We start from the raw sequence: 17,875 nt of genomic DNA on the forward strand, positions 1-17,875 counted from the left end.
TTACTCATCTCCGTGTCGTTACATAACCAGCCGTTCCAATAATCACAGTTATGTAATGTTTCCGGCAAAGCTAGCACTTTGTTGACACTGTTTACAACGGAACACAAATAGCCAAACAAAGCAGGCCATCACCTTGTTCGGCCCGTGTCATGTGTTTTCATCATTGAAAGAAATCCTAAATTTGCGCTCAGATGAGTGCATTCACTTCTGTCACAGTGTTAACGCTTGAACATTCACTTATTGTGAAGTGGCATCGAAGGCTAAATAGTAGCTGGCCTACTTTGGCCTCGTCTCATTAGTCCACGATTGAGATTATGCAATCGACAGGGCATGAGTCCACACATCATTTTTTTCCCTACTCACAGCATCATCTTTGTTTCACACTCCAGGCACCCCTTTCACAAGAGCAATTGGCACAATTTGGGTCATTTATTTTAAAGCAATAAGAAAATAAATGTTCATGCATTCGACACGCTACAAAATGAATTGAAAGGGGAAACGAGTAGTACTGCCATGTTGAGCTCCATAATTTCTTTCCTACTTTTGATAAGCTTAATTAAATAAGAAATGCCCAATTTCAGATGTCAGAGCTCATCGGTTCATCCAAAATGGATCAATATCATCAATTTGTTGAGCATTACAGCCACTTGCTGTTATCAAACACGGAAGGAAGCACATCGAAGGTCACAGGGAGGAACAACAATTCAGAGAAAAACCAAATCCGTCCATGTGACCGTGTCTGATTTCCTTCTTCACGCGTCAGAACACAGCGTTGTCTCAATGACTCTTCTCACTCTGTTGCGCAACTGACGTAGCAAAGGGAAGTGGATTGTGACAGTAGTTTTTCAAACGCAAAAATGCAAAAGAAGTTCCACTCCGACCGTTCTTTTTCATTATTCAAATCAAGAAGTTTCATCGTCCACAGTGTGATTTAATGTCATGGGATAAGAAGCCCATTACAACAAAGCAAAAAAAAAAAACCATACTTGCTGTAACTCACTTCTATACTTATATACAGTGCAGTGCAAAATTCTGAGGCCATTAACATCGTGTTGTTTAGCAGTGCAAAAATGACCAGACATGATAATCTGTCTCTAGACAAGCAAATGACACAAAAAAGGTGAAATTGGGACGTATTTAGTGTCACCTTCCTTTGCAGTGCACTTTTATTTCTCACATGATGACATGTGTAGCAAGAAGAGAGACTATACATGAGAATGTGAACACACACCTTGTGGTGGCCAAAGACTTTGACACAGCACTGCATTCAATATTACATTCAAAACAGACAAGACTTTTCATAGCTTCATTTTTTTTTGATAGACTAAATATCTACCAATACATTTGTACTCTGTAATAGTACGACTCAAGAATGGCATGTACAGTATTCATACATATATACATATGTGATGTTGAAATAACACATAATTGTATCTGGAATTCAGAGAATAAACAACGTGCATTGTACATACATTCGTCCAGATGAGTTCAACCGGAGGCAGAACGACCGTAGCCTAGAAACACGGCCCCTTTTTTTTCATGACGCTGTCAAGAGTTATGTCAGAGTACAAAATGATTGAACCGTTAGGGGAGCAATCGGGCGCACATTGTACTGCTGAGGCACAATTATGGGAAGGGAATGAAATTCCGGCCAAAAGTAGAACGCGCAAAGTGGCTTTGAAGCTACGGGTTTCGAAGCTTTGAAGAGATGGCCGCTTAAACGTAGGACTCTTTAGCATATGGAAATTCCTCAAACACCGACTGGTTGCATCGTCGTGACGCGGCCTCCCGTTGACCCGCTGCGGACACCGACTCGGACATGGCCCTCTGGCGGAAGACCAGCCTGTGCTCTAGACTCTCTTGTGTCTCTTGCGTGCAACTGTCGGTGCTGCGACGGTTTTTGAAGTAGCTCGGCGAGGAGGAATAATTCCCAGAAGACGGTCGGGATCCTCTCTCTAGAGCTATGGCGTCATGTACTGTCATGGAAGCGTACTGCGGAGCAAGAAGCGCGCTGTGCAACGCCTGCTCGTACGAAGGCGGGCTGCAGGCCAGCCGACTGTCTATCTGCCTGAACACCTCGATGGCCGACAGGGGGCGGCGCCTGGGCTCGGCCGGAGAGACCGCTTCGCTTTGCGAGTCCTCCCGCAGCGTTTCGCAAGGGAAGGGCTTTTCGTTCTGGCGCTCCTTCTTCAGACTGTTTCTGCCAAAGCCTCCTAAACTCCTGGTGCGCATCAGAACCTTACAGGCGGCCCTCAACGAGTGTGAACGCTTCATCTCATCTGAATTTAACCAGGTTGAGTCCTGCTGAGGTCCCGCAGGGGCCGCGATGCTCTGGCTCGTTCTCCTGGAGCACGGTGGCGAGCCGGCCGGGGAGCTGGTGAACACGGAGCCCTCGGATTGGTTGGAGGCGGCGCTCTCGAGGGAAGAGCTGGAGCAGCCCATCATTTGATTCACGGTGTCGCTAAACCGGCCGATGCCGCTCGGTTTTGAAAAACACAAACCGGGCCGCTGCCAGGAGCCCTCAGAGACTCGCTTTTTCAAAGGCTGCTCCGTAAAGTTCTCAACAGAGCAGTCGTCATGGCTCCGGGAATGGGCGCAGAGGTTCACCACGTCCACCGGGGGCAGGATGATGGGCTCGGAGCAGCGACGGTTGAAGGCGGGCTTGGAATCGAAGATCGCGTCGGATGAGCATGTGGAAATGGTGACGCTGAGGCTGAGGGAGGGCGACGAACCGCTTCCGCCGGCCTCGCCGTCCCCATCTGGATCGGTGCTGTCATACGCCGAGTCGTGATGCTGCGAGGACACCGAGTCTGCAAAAGAGATGCTCTGTTAAAGAACGTGCAGATGTGTGTGCCATTAAGTAATTTGCTTACGGACTTAAGTGCAATGATGGCATTTTACTTTGGTTCCTGACATTTGAAAACTTTTGGAGTTCACGTTCTACTCCTTTATCAACACCCTCTTAAGCACCTCAAGCATTTTACTTGATATTCCAAAATGTTTTTGTCTCTGGATGTTGGGGAATTATAAGGCAAAATGTGAACCAGAGAGCATGTTCTCCTCCTGGCTTTATTTAGAATAATACTTTGATGTCATCTCTTGATTGTATTAAAAAAATTGACCATCTAACCAGGAAAAAAAAAAACATACGGCTAAGTTGTTTTTTAACCTGTTAGCTAATTTAGCATTTTTGTTTGTCACTTGGCAACATTAGCAAAGCTATAGGAAGATGTTTTGATGGCATCAAAGCCAAAGGCAATGCTAGCTAGATTTGGTTTCTTTTCTTGGTATCTGACTAGCAGTTTGAAGACTCTTCAATATTCTTTATTTTGTTTGCGCACCTTCATCGGTATCCAGGAGGTGTGGGATATTCTCTCCGAGGATCTCACAGTGTTCAATCAGGAACTGAGTGAGCGCCGTGACCTGCAGCATAAAAATAAATAAATGAATAAATATCAAACTAGGCCAAGGTTTCCCGCAGCACGCAGATCAAGAACTACCTTTTTCATCATTTCTTTCTGGTCATCAAGCGGTGTGACCTCCATCTGCAGCAAGGTCGGGGCAATGCAAACCGCGAGGTTATAGGCGTCCATCTTGTTGTCGTCAGCATTGTCGAGGATGTGATAGAGGACGCAGGCCAGGTGCTGTAGGAGGACCTTGTTGGGCCTGGGGAGCTTGTCGACCACACTGATGAAGAGGAACGCGGTTGGGGAAAAAAACAAACAGCAAGAAAGCCAACAAATTGCATGTTAGTTACAAATACAAATCAAATTTCTTAAAACGCGCCATTAATCCCAGGACTGATGTCATGATGCCAGTGAGACTCATGGGCCCACCTTCTGAGCGCTCGCTCTCTCTGCTGGCTCTCTTCCCTCTGCAGAGCCGCCATCCACTCTTTGTAAAGGTCACACATCAGCAGGCTCCCAGGGAGTTCTTTTAGAAAACTCTAAAAACAACAATGACAGGCAGTACTTAGACCAGAGTGGTGCACATCATGCATGGAGAAATCCACATTTTTATGGAAAATTAAAGCACTTATGCAAAAAGAGAAGTACATTGTAAAGTCGCTCGGAAAGTAGAAAGCTTTTTTTTTTCCTTGTACAGTTTATGCATAGAGGCTCTTGCGTTCATTTGACCTGACATGCCACCCCGCATGGTAAGGCGAGGTAACGAAACAAATAAAATGACACCGCTTAAGATAATGAAAGGTGAAGTCAGAAGAGGGACATACTTTGAGCAACCCGACCAGCAAAGCGACAGGCTGCGACTTCATGTCCACTTCCAGGCCGTTGTTGAGCCTGTCCCGGACGTCCCTCATGTTCTTGTTGTTGCACGGCTTCCGAAACACCCCCTCTGTGGACGGCCCCCTTTTCCTCAGCAACACAAGCATCTCCTGGCCAAAGGAATTGAAATGAGATTAACCGTGTCAACATTGTCGTGTTGGCACATCCAATTACATGTGCCTGGGTGATTTGTCGTGCTAATTAAGCAACCTGGACAACAGATTAATTGAATTTGAAAAAAAAAAGGTTAGAAAATTTCTCCCCTGTTCAAAAATGGATACATTTTGTCATCGGATAAAAATAACATGAAAAAAATCCCTGTTTGTAGAATTCAATCACAAGGAATTGAAAAAATATATCTTTATGCATTTTAAGTGGCCACGATGCACATTTACAGGTACAATCGAATGTAAACAGAGTTTGGCTTTTACAGCAGCGGAAATTGGAACTTTAAAAATCTGATAAAAATAATACTTGGAAGTTTCCTTACATTTGCATTAAAACAGACTCTTTTTTTTCTTCCTCCATCAAAATGGACACAAATGGCCAGCACTGAGCCCAAAGAGTTCCGAGTCAAACAAATGACTTACTGTGATGGGTTTAGGGAGCGAGTTGTCATCGGGGCACACTTTGCAGAGGGGCCGTCCAAAAAGTTGAGTTTTGGCGTCTGATTGAGCCGCTTTGCTGATGAAACTCGAACCCTTCCTCAGCTTTCTCACCAAGTTCCATTTCGTTTCTGCCGGGATCAATAATGTGCCATCCATCAGCTTGACCGACGTCCGCACTTCGGTGACACTCAACTCATTCTAAAGTGCGCCGTGCGTGAGGCGTGCCATAGTGACCGAGAGCCCTTTTTTTTTTTTTTTGCACTTGTGTATTTCCTCCCTCTGTGCAAATGCGGTTTTCAACTTTGCTTTCGTGCCACCGCACGTATGGCACTCTTTGCTGGGGCCCCTCCCTTGTTGCGCACTTGCCATTGAGGGAAGAATTGCAACAAAAAAAAAAGGGGAAGTTGCTCTCAACTCACCCAGCGTCTGCATCAGCTTGTCCTCTTGGTTATTCAACAACTGGGACACTGCCGAGGTATTTGCATCTCCCTGGCAACAAAATAAAACGGTTATTGAGTATGAAAGAAGAACTTCAGAATGCACTTGGGGGGCCGGGGGGGGGGGGGCTTATTTCTTTCCAGCCAACAACTTCAGTCGTAGTATCTACCGCAGTGGCAATGACTACTCGTCACTGACTCAAACTAAGAACCAATTTAAAGTTTTGAACATTACAGTTTCAAAGAAAAGCATTGTTCGAGGTCGGTACAGTACTTGTGAGTCCAACCACGTTCTATTGCGCAAGAAGCGGGGCCGCGCGCTTTGACGAACTGACGCTCAATTAAGTCCGAATTGCAAAATCGAGCCTTGCCATTAAAACACGTTACATAAAGAGAACGTTGGTTCTATCTTTTAAGACATCTCTTATGTAGAATCCTGGCAGAGAGTCATTTTAGATTTCTAAAAGGGTTGCAGATAATGGATTAAATTTAAGACATAATTGGTAATGGAATAAATTTAAGACATAATTGGTAGTTATGGTTACGGTTTACCACGGTGGGCCATTTAAACCGTAAGTGTGAAACCATAACAATGGTGAAATCACTTTGGGTGCACGGGCCGACAACCAGGTGAAATGGTATGCAAAAAAAAAAAAAAAAAGGAGGTTTTTACTTACATCAAAGCTGACAAATTGTTCCATGCCGCCTCCAATGAGTGTTTTAGTCTAAATGATAAACAAAGAAATGATCAGACAGAGCTGTGAAGTGAAGCTTTTTCATTCTGTAAGGACGGTAATGCTACTTACTGGAGTGATGCCACCTAACACCTTCATGAGGATGTCTGGACAAGAAGCACAACCGGCCCTGGCTTTTGCCTCTTGGCTTTTACTGCAAAGAAAAAAAAAATTAACACATAAATGTAAATTAAAAACAATTCAAATGTATAATTTCTGAGATGAATGCATCCAGGCCTCTATTAATTTGGGTCCAAATTTCCTAGCCACAATCATCTGATTTCTTGCAGTCAAATAAAAATCATGTTAAAGAAGTCACCCAAAAGATTATTGACATGTCATATTTTTTTTTCTATGATGTCATTCGTTGTCTTTATGTAAGCATCCGAAACAAAACAGCATCGGAGATGCAGAAGACCCGTCGGAGTCTCGTACCTTTGGAGGCTGTCGAACCAGCGTGCCTTCACCTCAGGGGAGCTGCAAGGCAAAATGACAACATGACTGCGACTTTCTAATCCGCACCGCAACAATCAAATGAAGAATTGAGACCGCGCGAGCTGTCACGGGGCTCTTTTGACGCGGTGGAAAGTGTAACTCAAGTCAGTCATGGGAACAGGAAGAGGCGTCACGGCGTCCCCCGACCGAGCAACCTCCACTTCCCCCTTGCTTGCTCTTTGCAGTCCATCCGTGGAAAGTGGCAGGTGCCCACACCTTTTGAACTGGTGGGGTTCGAGCCCACGTCAGCTGCATAATTGACGCAGTGGAACGTCGCTAGCCATTGGTTGATCGTTTTACTCAAAGGGGCAGGTGGTGGGAAATTTACTTTTTGCTGTTGGGTCCTTGAAATGCCTCAGCAGTCATGAGGTGTCAAATATAATCCAGTAAATTCTTTTTTTTTCCCAGAGTGCAAAGCGGCTAAGTGACATCATAACGGGCCCTCACACCAAGCAGCCTCTCTGATTGGGCAACCAGATGACCACGTTTGCATCAAAAGGTCAATGGAGCTGCGGCGTTAGCATAAATGAGCTAAAAGTGTAACCACAGTTAACTCACTGATAACTGGCACATACTCAAATGGTTTCGTGTTATTTCTGTGGCTTTGCGTTTGAAGTGCTGCCACCGTGAGCGAAAATGCTTTTGTCGCCCTTCACTTTACGTGACACGGTACTTTATTAGAAGCGCCAGTCTTTCCACAGAAACTCCGCAGGGGGGATCGGTTTGACCGACACTTACACCAATGCTCGTTTGCAACATTTTGGTCTTGTGATGTCGCCGAGCGTACTTTCTCTTTGCCGTTTCCTTATTTTTCGGAGAACCACAGATCACATGATTTGGTTGTCTTCCGCGAGCAGTTGGTTCACAAGTGAGCTGCCAGTGGCCTCGAAATGATGCGTGGGACGTGATGGACGGATGGATGACTAGAGGGCTGTGTCCACGAAAATATATGAACTGTTTAGAATAATGAAAGTTAAAATTGAATAAAAACTTCCATGAAATGAATTTTCCATCAACAAACTTAAAGGGAAGTATGTATACATCAAAAGCGCATTAAGCCGCTGACAAAAGTGCGCCGCGCCCTCCTCGTCAATCGATCCCGCCTGATGAGACTTTCACCGTAAGGGAAGGAGTGGCCTTTGGGGTCAAAGGAGACGAAGATGGTGCCTCACGAGCAAAACAAAGATAGATTTTGTCTCCGACACAGCTTAACAAACAGCGGCGAGTGGGATCGATTGAAAGCACAATGCCAACGTAGCCGTCATTATGTCGGGATGATTTGAATGATTCATTTTAGAAATAGCGTCGTCGTATCGACAATGTTAATAATAATAATCCAGCATGTCATATTTGATTCGCGGCTAGATTCACTTCCTCCTAAAGCAAGATTAAAATAGTTTACGCGAATACTGTTTCTATGAGTTCAGAGCTGCGTCGCTTGTTTTTGTTGACGCTGTGTACAAAACAAATCTCAACTCACCCAAAACACACCAGACAAAAAGTGAGGCCCCAGGCCACGGCGAGGGTCACGCCGAGACCCGCGTCCTCCGCCGTTTCCTCGTCGCGCTGGGTCTCATCTTGGAAATTGTGAAGCCAGACATCCTCCAGTTTCACTCTGTGTTTGAGACGGTAACTGGATGTCGACCTGCGCGAGAGCAGGGGGGGAAAATCAATTGCTGCAATTATCCCAACACAATATATGCTCTAAGCGCTCTGATTATCCACAAGGACGTTATTACAGTGTACTTATCAACAATTTAAAAAAACATCTCAACATGTCATTCAAATCCCCCACAGAGTCTGTTTACAATAATTACTGTACACGTTGTTAGGTGGCCCTACTGGAACAGTGGGCAGAGTGTGTGGTCGAGAAATGAGAGTTGTCTTGCCTCCCACGGAGGAACTTCCAAATTTCCATCCACTCTGACTCAAGCGTGAAACGAATGAGACCGACTCTTGAGTTTGTGTATCGACTTGCGAGGAATCGCCCATTTAAAACGACATCACTGTTATTATTTGTGAAGAAAACAACGGTTTGGCACTGCTTAGTCATGAGGGACTAAACAACGGCGGTTGGTCTCCGCGGGGATTCCCTTCTCTGTATTTAAGTCTAAAAACACCCATTTTGCCTCGACTTCCCCTTTCACTCTCATATTCTGCTACTCTTATGAATAGAACATGCCCGTATTAGAACACAAACCAGTTTGAAATGACAGTTTAAAAAAAAAAAAGTATATTCTTAGTGTGGTGGAAAATATGTTCAATAAATTATGGCTGCCCTGCGGTACACCAATTTCATTGTACAGCTTATTTATTATAAGGAAAATTGGATTTGTATGGACAGTAATTAAGGAGGAACATATCTACTGATAATTTTGAGGACATTTTTCGTAGCATTGTAAGGGATCCTGGAAACTTCCATCTGGATCAACTATTTCTGCTCAACTATAAACATAGAAATTGGGATGTGGATGTACTGAACGAGAGTATGAATCATTTTGGAAAATATGTGATGGTGGGTGTGGTTTAACTTGGTGGTTTGGTGGTTCAGTCCATACTTATGTAAGCGTCTCTGTTAGTTCCAAACTCAAACTTGATGGGCGATGAAATAAACGTGATGCGATGGGTTGCGAAGGTCAGACTTGCACAGCAAGGTTTTGGTCACACTGGATGATTTTGGATGAGTTTCAAGACCCACTGGAGATGGAAATCGGGCTTGATTTTCGTCGTACTTGCAACGTTTTATAGTGCGTCGCTGTGTTTTGCGGATGCAACTCGTGTCACGGGCGGGCATCTCACTTGAGCTTTGCGAAGACGATGACGTCGCTGAAGAGGAAGAGGTGTCGCTCCCTCGTTTTGGTGCCCTCCGTCACGTGCACACACTCGTCCAGCAGCAGCTCTCCGTTCTCACTGGTGAGGCCGTGGACGAAGGGACTGTGCTCCACTGACACCCAGCAGGAGGGCTCCTCTCTGAGAGAGACCAGGCACACACACACACGAGCATCAGGAGCTAATAGTGGCCTAAAGGAGAACAATGGAATGGACGGATAGAGGGGGCGACAGACAGATTTTTATTGTACATAGCATACTAAACGTAGCATGCGGCAATGAAGAACTGATAGGGACGAGTAAAATCTTATGAAACTTTGATGGCATATAAAATCATCATGGCTTTAAAACTTTGTATATTGATTTCGGCTACGAAATGACAACCAAAGAAGGCCGCCATCCGTTTTTAATATCAAAAGGACTACCTCGCTTATTTTACGCCTCACTTGACATTTTCCCCCATATATTCCGCGGAATAAACGCTGATCTGACCGTCAATAGGATGCTCTTATTAAAACAACGCTGCTACCTCAGGAGTCAATGCGGAGGTCCAACATAAATAGAAGCATTCTTGGATATGAATGTCTGCGAAACCAACGATGACACTTCTGACTCATCGAGCGTGCGGTGCTCTCCCCTGTCACCCGAAACTTGTCAAACTGAGAACCAACTGGCTGAAACTCACTTTTGATCGCGATTACCTTTTTGTACGGACAACAAAAAGGTACAGCCGTCCGTTTTTCCACAGCATTTATTCTCATTATGGTCCCGATGACGGCGTTCATCTATCGATGCCGGTCGCATACGGTATAGTGAAAGACAGGACGATTTGTGTAAACTACCTTCCACCATAGCTCGCGAAAGAACAGCATGAGGGGCTGAAGAGATTCTAGTGGGCCGAGATTAAAATGTTCCCCTGAATGCTTCTTGTCAATTATGCTCCATCAAGATAACTGGCTGCTTCATATCTCATCTCACAACTGTGAGTAACATCAATGGCACTCGCTAATGTAAAGAAAATGAATGCCCACGTCTCTCAAAATTTAACAGCCAATGAAAAATGACGCACGTGTATTTGGAACTGGTCAGTTCCGGATCATAATAAGCACCCATTATGCCATTACATATGTCCGGGGCTCAGCTGGCCTTCCTTTGTGTGTATTGTTTCATGTCATGCAGTATGACTTTAAGTGCATACTTCAGTCCCCTGCCCCCTCACACCCCCCCCCCCCCGCCCCAAAAAAAAGAAAGGTCATTATGTTCGCCCACTATTGAAAGTCGTCAGCTACAGTTTGTGGTGGTCTTCGCGCAAGCAATTGTGTTAACACTTTGTTTTTAAGTTGCTGTCAAAAAAAAAAAAGAAAAATGAAAGTGAGCCACGAGGAAGTAGCCCACGCGTGAAAAATGCCACTCGACCACAACCGTGGGTGTATCACGCAATGTAAATGAATCTCTGAAATGTATGACATTAAAGAAATGCAAATGAATTTGAACGCGGTTACAGTTAGAATTCTGAAAATTCTGTTTTTATTGCATTTTATTCGAGATTAAAGCAGGGATGGGCAATTTTATGCTCTCGGGGTTGAATATAGATGTTTTTTTAAAAAGTTGTATAAAAAATGAATGAAAACATTTTTTTTTTTTAAACCAGTAAAATTGGCTAAATGAATGTAACAATTTTGGACTCCTGATAATTTAAATGTTGGATGGACCGGACATGTCCTGTGGGCCATGTTGTGACCCCACAATATGGCGATTCACCGACCACTCAGTCAGGTGTGAATATGCTTCTACAAGTGGGCATTTTTATGACACACTTCCTGCGACTGCACACTTCGCTCTGATAGTTTCGTAAGAGTTACAGCTTTGATGTTGTCCCACTAACCTGATTGGAGACCACGGCATGGCCAAAGCCTTTCCCAAAACCAATGACGGGGCGGAGCGACGTCGCTGAGCCATATTTCGGAAGTGCTGTAAGGAAACAAAAAACAATTACTGAAGCCGTGAGAGCGTTTCTTAAGTCATTTACACTAACGAGAGGTCTCAGATTCACCACCCAACACGAATTATTCATTCATCACTCACCCACCCTTCCATTTGTTACTACCTATCCTGTCCAGGGTCACAGGTGAAAAGGTCACCGATGCTCATTTCCATATCCTTCAAAACCATCAATGTTTTTGTGGCAGAACATCAGCCCCAATAGAGTACTCACAGGACGCAGAAAGGCCGCGGCTTCATCGTAGCTTCCTCTCCTCATCGCCATGCCTCCACTAAACGTAGCGTCCATGCTGGTCGCTTGACACTCTGCGAGTGGAAGGGAAAGAACTCGGGAGTACTCGGTTCAATGGCGGTTTTGCAAATGAGCAATTACTGAAGAGATTTCCAAAACTCCCCCTAACTGGTACTAATGAGGGTCAGGACTGTAACAATGGAGGCCGGGCAGGCACACACACACAAAAAAAGAGGGCAGTGGGGGTTGGGCTTGACCCGGTCCGACGGTGCCAGTCTGATCCTAGTTGCCATCCCCCCAATTTGTCCCGCCTTCTCTTGGTCCATGGATACGTGCCCTGTTTTGTTCCACTGGTGCAGCTTCCTTACATAATGAGATCCCCATGCGAGACTTATTAAACGCTAACAAGGGGTCCATCCATCTTTTTTCTACACCGAGAACTGGAGCCTATCCCAGCTGACTTTGGGCGAAAGCTGGACTCTACATCCTCGGCTGGTTCATTGAATTGGAATCATCGGAATCATCTTTATGTGCAAACAGCCTTGGTCATGCCCCCACATTGCAATACATTGACACAGTGACTTTTGCACAGTGTCACGTGGAATGGTAGAAGCATGTCAAATGGGAAAACAATCCCTTATCTTGACTTGGATGTCGCGTGCCTTTTTCCAGAAAAATGACCAGACTCTAGAGCTCATTGAGGTGCCTGTGAATGATCTGACGTTTGATCAGCTGCAGCTTCTGAAGGTAAGTTACACAGTCCACACAAACTCATCAGACTTTTTTTTTTAAATGACAATCATTTTGCTCAGATCGGGGCAAAAAGAAAAGAAGATTTATATTCTATATTGGGTCCAATTTAAATGACTGTTTTAGCTAAAAAAAAAAAATACACGTTGTGTTTCTTATGGTGTAGATGATATATTCAATGAATAAATATTTCCATTTCAGATCATAACTTTTTTTTAAAAAGAAGAACATATACAGTAAGCCGTATGCAACCACATGGAAAGGTTAAAACAAGCACAACACAAAAAACATCAGAGTACAGTAATACAGCACTTGCTACCTTCGTAGTTTGTAACAGGTAATAGTAGTAAGCCCGCCATGCGTACATGTCTCACGGATCATTTTTTGAACCACACCTCAAGGAGACGACAGTTCCACAACAACAGCTTATAGTCGTACAATGTCACAACTATTCAGAAGAGGATAGTTCGAGCGTGGTTTTTTTTTGCCTCTCCCTACCCAGCGTTTTCCTTTCTTAAGTCTGATTGTAATTTCCCCATTGCGGGACAAATAAAGGATATCTTAATTTAAACATCATATGACTGATGCATATGTCTAATGTGCCTGCAAGTGAAAAGGACTGCCTTAAGGACGACATATTACACAGTACGCATCTTGAAAACTCTGGCACTCAACAGATCGGCCTGGCAGATCACTTGTGCCACTGCAGTTTCACAAATGCACCCAACCAAACCAAGACCGACGAACCGAGCGGGCGGCTGCCACCCCCTTTGGCGTCCGGGTTCCCCTGCTGCATCTGCGTATGAGTATGCGGCAAACATGATGGACAGCTACAATGCGTGTATGATAAATATCGTGCGGCGATATTGTTGTGTTAAAACTCCAAAGAAAGGAATTAATCAATTCATGTTACAAAGAAGTAACAGCGCACCTTGCGCTGAAAGGGAATGCGAGAAAAAGGGTGTTAATTACGCCGAATGAATTCACCGGCTGATTCTATACACTTGAAACACTGCTTTCTTTGCGTCTTGGGGCCTTTGCTTTGTCTAGATGGAGCTCTCACAGGCAGGCAAAGAATTGTTTTCAGCTTTATTTTTCAAGAGAATGTTGGGGTTCTTTGACGTGGACCCCCTGCAGGTGTGCACCAGTCTTTCCTGGACGTGGTTACCGCTGGTGCCTTTACTGCCTTCGCCCCCAGTCTGACCGCGAGATGAAGCAAACGCCTTACGGATGGGGACTCTCTCCTGGAGCTGGATGTAGACGGGGTCGGGGGCCGGGTGGCTGGAAGCGGCATGGACACCGACCCGATTCACTCCCATTTTGGGAAAGAAAGAGACCAGCAGGGACCTGAGCTCCTTCTGGAAGGTCTTGTTGAAGTAGAAGTAAATAAACGGGTTATAGATGTGGGAACTTTTGGCAAAGAGAGTGGGAAAAACAAAGCCCTCGGGAGCCATGTAGTGGTTCTCCTTGTAGAATATGAAGAGGAAGGACACAATGGCATATGGCGCCCAGGCGATGACAAAGCCGAGACTTATGCAGAAAAACATCTGGGGAAGGAAATGCAGAGAGAAAGAAATGACATTCGAAATAATGAAGTGCAAAGGAACGGCCGATTTAGGTGACAACAAAAGATATGCCGAGCGTCTGTGAAAGAGAAATTGTAGTAGAGAAGAGTGATTAATACAGTGTGTTTGCATGGAAAGTACTGTCGATTGAACATTGCAATGTGAGGTTTGATGATCTGGAACTGAAACTGTAGATATCCACCATTTCTTTCTGACAAGCTGCAAATATATTTGGAATTTTCATTCAATATACAGTCGTGCCCCCTTATATGAGTTTTAGATGCGAGCTGTCTTGAGGATGAGGTTTTTTTTCCCCTATGCTTTGACTTGCAAGAGCTTGTATTGAGGCAGACAGAATCAATAAACATTCTTCCAGCCTTTTATTGACACTCTCAGCTCTCAGTTTAAGTTTACGATTAGACGAAACTTTACGTGTGTATTTAAAACTAGCCTAGCTTTAGTTTACTCGCTTAAGGCTAATGCTAACAGAGGCAACGATAACGTCTATGCTCATGTAAGTCAGACAGAACAATACGCGCAACCAACACGCGGCCGTTTTTTTTAAATTTCATTGCAAAGTTTATTGCTTTGAAAGAGAGCAAACCCTGTATTTCTGTGATGTGTTTGATTAAACAGGCCCAAACACTTCAAATTGGTTGATTTTCAAATCAATTGAAACATAATTATTTCAAGATTTTTGTTTGCTTGTGTACTATAAGACTTCGGCTATAAAGTGGGTGCCATGAAACAATACAAAGGGCTCACCATGGAGAGTCGTTTCTCAGCACGCCGTAAGTTGTTTTGGATGCCTTGCGCCGACAGAGAATAGGAGAAGCGGGACACCTTGTAGAGGATCTGGCAATGGGACATCACGATGATCAAGACGGGAAGCAGCGTAAAGCACACGAAGGAGCAGATGACGTAGAAGGCGTCCTTGGCCGAGGTGTGGTAGCCTCGCCAGGCGATGGTGCAGGACAGTCCGTAGGGCTCGGGGACGTACTCGCCCCAGCCGAAGAGAGGGAAGCTGGACCACACCGTCGCCACCAGCCAGATGACGCAGCACACCAGCCTGATGTTGGCGTTCTCCAGCCATGCGGCTGAAAAAAAGGAAAACAACTGCTCTTGAAAGATCCATCCGTCCGCTTTCTGGACAGCCAGTCCTCATCAAGGTTATTATAATCAATAGAAAAAGCAAGTTTTAGGGGTGTGGGAAAAAAAAGACACAATACCTGCTGAGAAGTTAATCACACTCAATATTAAGATTCAAAACCCGGGAAGTGCAAACCATTTGTCCACCATGTATAGTATACTGTAACTGCAAAAGTCATGACATTTTATTACGTTAAATCGAGACAAAATACCCACCATAAACCAAGCTGTAGCACGTTTTAACACAGCGGATGAAGCTGATGGCGGCGATGGTGAACATGCTGCACAGGCCAAAGATATAGCAGCCAAGGCCGTAGTAGATGCACGTGAGAGATTCCCCCAGCCACGCGTGGTGGAAGGATGACAGGATGGAGAGCGGGTAGAAGCAGATGCAGCACAGGAAGTCCACCACGGCCAGGTTGACGCACAGAAGCTCAGAGTCCACCATCTTCTTGCGGCGGCGGTAGCAGATCACCAGAACTATGCCGTTACCCATAGCTGATAGCAACACTGGGGCAACCAGAAACAGATTACATTTCACTTATAATTATTATTTTTGTATGTATTTCCTTTAAGAAGAACATATCGCCCATCTGTCCATGGCTTGATTGATGTGCCCTGGACTGATCACCAGCCAATTGCAGTCCACTTCAGGGGTTGCCACAAACTGGTATTGGGTGACGCTAATGTAATGAAAGTTAAGTGGAGGTTGATTAGTACATGATGTCTTGGATATTTTTTCAGTACAGCACAGCGGTTGCCAATCTCTCTCACAAACACATACAATGCCCTTATTAATTAAGTATTACGTGTTCAGCATTTGTCTGAATAACCTAGGACTAATATTTAAAATAAAAAAAAGAATCCATTTTCTAAATCAAGTGCATTGATGCAGTGTGGGGAGGAGGGGGCCATTAAGAAATAATTATCTTCAAATCATGTGTGCCACAATCATTAGCAGCCCTGATGTTAACAGTTTGTTCAACCCCACTTTGCCAACAAAACGCCAGTATAGGGTTTTTAAGAGTATGACGGATACAAAAAATATATTTGTCACATGATAAATAGGCTACACTATCACTAGAGGAATTGACGTTTTTCATTTTAAAAAATGACAAAAACAGTCAAATTGCACAAAGACTAACACCATAGAAAAATCCAATTTCCACCATATGTGATCAATTGATACAACTCTCAAACATTGTTATGAGCAGCAATAATACCGTCACGACAGTTGTCAAATCTAAATTGGTTTAACGTGAAATAAATAAAAGGGGGGGGGGGTGATGCACGTACCCACTGAGAGGATGGCAAGTCCCACGCATATGTCAGCAGCGGCGCTCAACTTGGACGTGAACAAAGTGTTGGTGAGGTTCTCCGAAGTGTAGTTCATGGAGCTCCGTTCCAACATCTCCGGTTGGTGGACGAAATATAGAAAGAACAAAACTCTTACGTATATTACTTGCAGCCACATGATCTCCTCCAAGGCGCGCGACTTGTCGCCAGGGAAACTGCACTTCTAGGTAATACGCGTAAAGCGGAACATCCTGCTAGTGTAAAATCGGACTGGCAACGCGGTAGCTGCTGTACATTCTAATGCAGGGATGAGCAACTTGAATAATAGTGGGGGCGATAATTCTTCATCAGTGTGACTGGGGGGCACACAGAGGTCCACGCACTTCCAAACGTGATGTATGACAAAATGCTCTTTTAAACAGCACAAAATACATGCTGAATATATAGAAACGTCATTTTGGAGAATACATAGTTCTACGCATGTATAAAAGACCCACTATAACCGACCCACTAATAACAGCAAACGGTTTAAAGCAAATGAGAAATAACCACATACTCATATACACAGGCTCGGTGGCATTAAAAAAACAAACAAAAAAAAACATTGTTGAACAAGAAACCAAGGTTAAGTACAAGAACCGATTTTACAAAAAAGCAATACACTCAAAATTATCATATTGATGTAATATTTTTGTCCTGCATGCCATTGCAAATCAACAAAAAAAGTATGAGGCCTTTTCATGTTGCAGTATAAGACTCAGTGTTTCCTATCGCTCTCTGCACTATAATGTGGCTGAAATAAGGCAACGAAATAGAATACAATGAATCTATAATACACACGACATGCCGATATATCATTCAAAAGATCACCACTCTAGTGCGTCCCACCATACGAACGAAGTTCCGTTGACCCATGATGTCATTCAAGTGCGACATATCACAGTGAATTCCCAAACTCCAGAACTCCAACATGTTTACAGATTGAATTGGCATCTCTGGGCCGGTAATTATCACGAGCCAAATGTACTTTCTTTCTGCACCAAATAAACGGAATAGCGTCGCGTCTGGATTTACAGCCGCAATCAACACCGTACACATGACAAATCATATCACCATCTAGCGAACATGATGCTGTACTACAGCTGCTGGGAGTAAAAAGACAAGCGTGTTCTATGCTTGGAGTAGAAAGATAGTGTGGATTTTATTTCATGAAGAAACCTCGGAAAAACCTATCTGAGACTACAAAATAGGCTTCATCCGTTCTCACCTCAAATGAGTAGGTTTAAACATCACAGACGTTGGAATGCTGTACTAACAAACAAAAAAAAAAGGCATCAGAGAAACTGTAAATAAAACATTCGAAGTGAAAAAGCCAGGTGAAAACAGCCCCTTCAAGAATAAATGCACCCTGACGTGTTCCCTATGATCTAAATGTGTCTTAATTTAAGACACATTTAGATCTTAAATTAAGACACATTTAGATCATTTAAGACTCT

The 17,875-nt window shown here is 44.2% G+C and overlaps 2 protein-coding genes across 2 annotated transcripts; both read right to left on the minus strand.

Annotated features, from left to right (window-relative positions):
• Positions 1-516: 516 nt before the first annotated feature.
• Positions 517-11,743, minus strand: tagapb (T cell activation RhoGTPase activating protein b). The gene is made up of 14 exons (XM_086101065.1): positions 11,602-11,743; positions 11,272-11,357; positions 9,357-9,527; positions 8,038-8,202; positions 6,498-6,539; positions 6,135-6,216; positions 6,006-6,053; positions 5,311-5,380; positions 4,874-5,019; positions 4,232-4,393; positions 3,837-3,946; positions 3,501-3,687; positions 3,342-3,423; positions 517-2,810 (listed from the first exon to the last, which is right to left on the minus strand). The coding sequence occupies exons 1-14, from the start codon at positions 11,674-11,676 to the stop codon at positions 1,717-1,719; spliced, it is 2,520 nt and encodes an 839-aa protein (XP_085957191.1). The 5' UTR covers positions 11,677-11,743; the 3' UTR covers positions 517-1,716.
• Positions 11,744-12,583: 840 nt separating this feature from the next.
• opn8c (opsin 8, group member c) lies at positions 12,584-17,401 on the minus strand. Its single transcript, XM_086101068.1, has 4 exons — positions 16,380-17,401; positions 15,300-15,593; positions 14,700-15,031; positions 12,584-13,916 (listed from the first exon to the last, which is right to left on the minus strand). The coding sequence occupies exons 1-4, from the start codon at positions 16,555-16,557 to the stop codon at positions 13,416-13,418; spliced, it is 1,305 nt and encodes a 434-aa protein (XP_085957194.1). The 5' UTR covers positions 16,558-17,401; the 3' UTR covers positions 12,584-13,415.
• Positions 17,402-17,875: the final 474 nt, after the last annotated feature.

Source organism: Hippocampus guttulatus, chromosome 20 (genome assembly GCF_054856545.1).
Source record: "Hippocampus guttulatus isolate MCC_2025c chromosome 20, RoL_Hgut_1.0, whole genome shotgun sequence".
Taxonomy (NCBI): Eukaryota; Metazoa; Chordata; class Actinopteri; order Syngnathiformes; family Syngnathidae; genus Hippocampus; species Hippocampus guttulatus.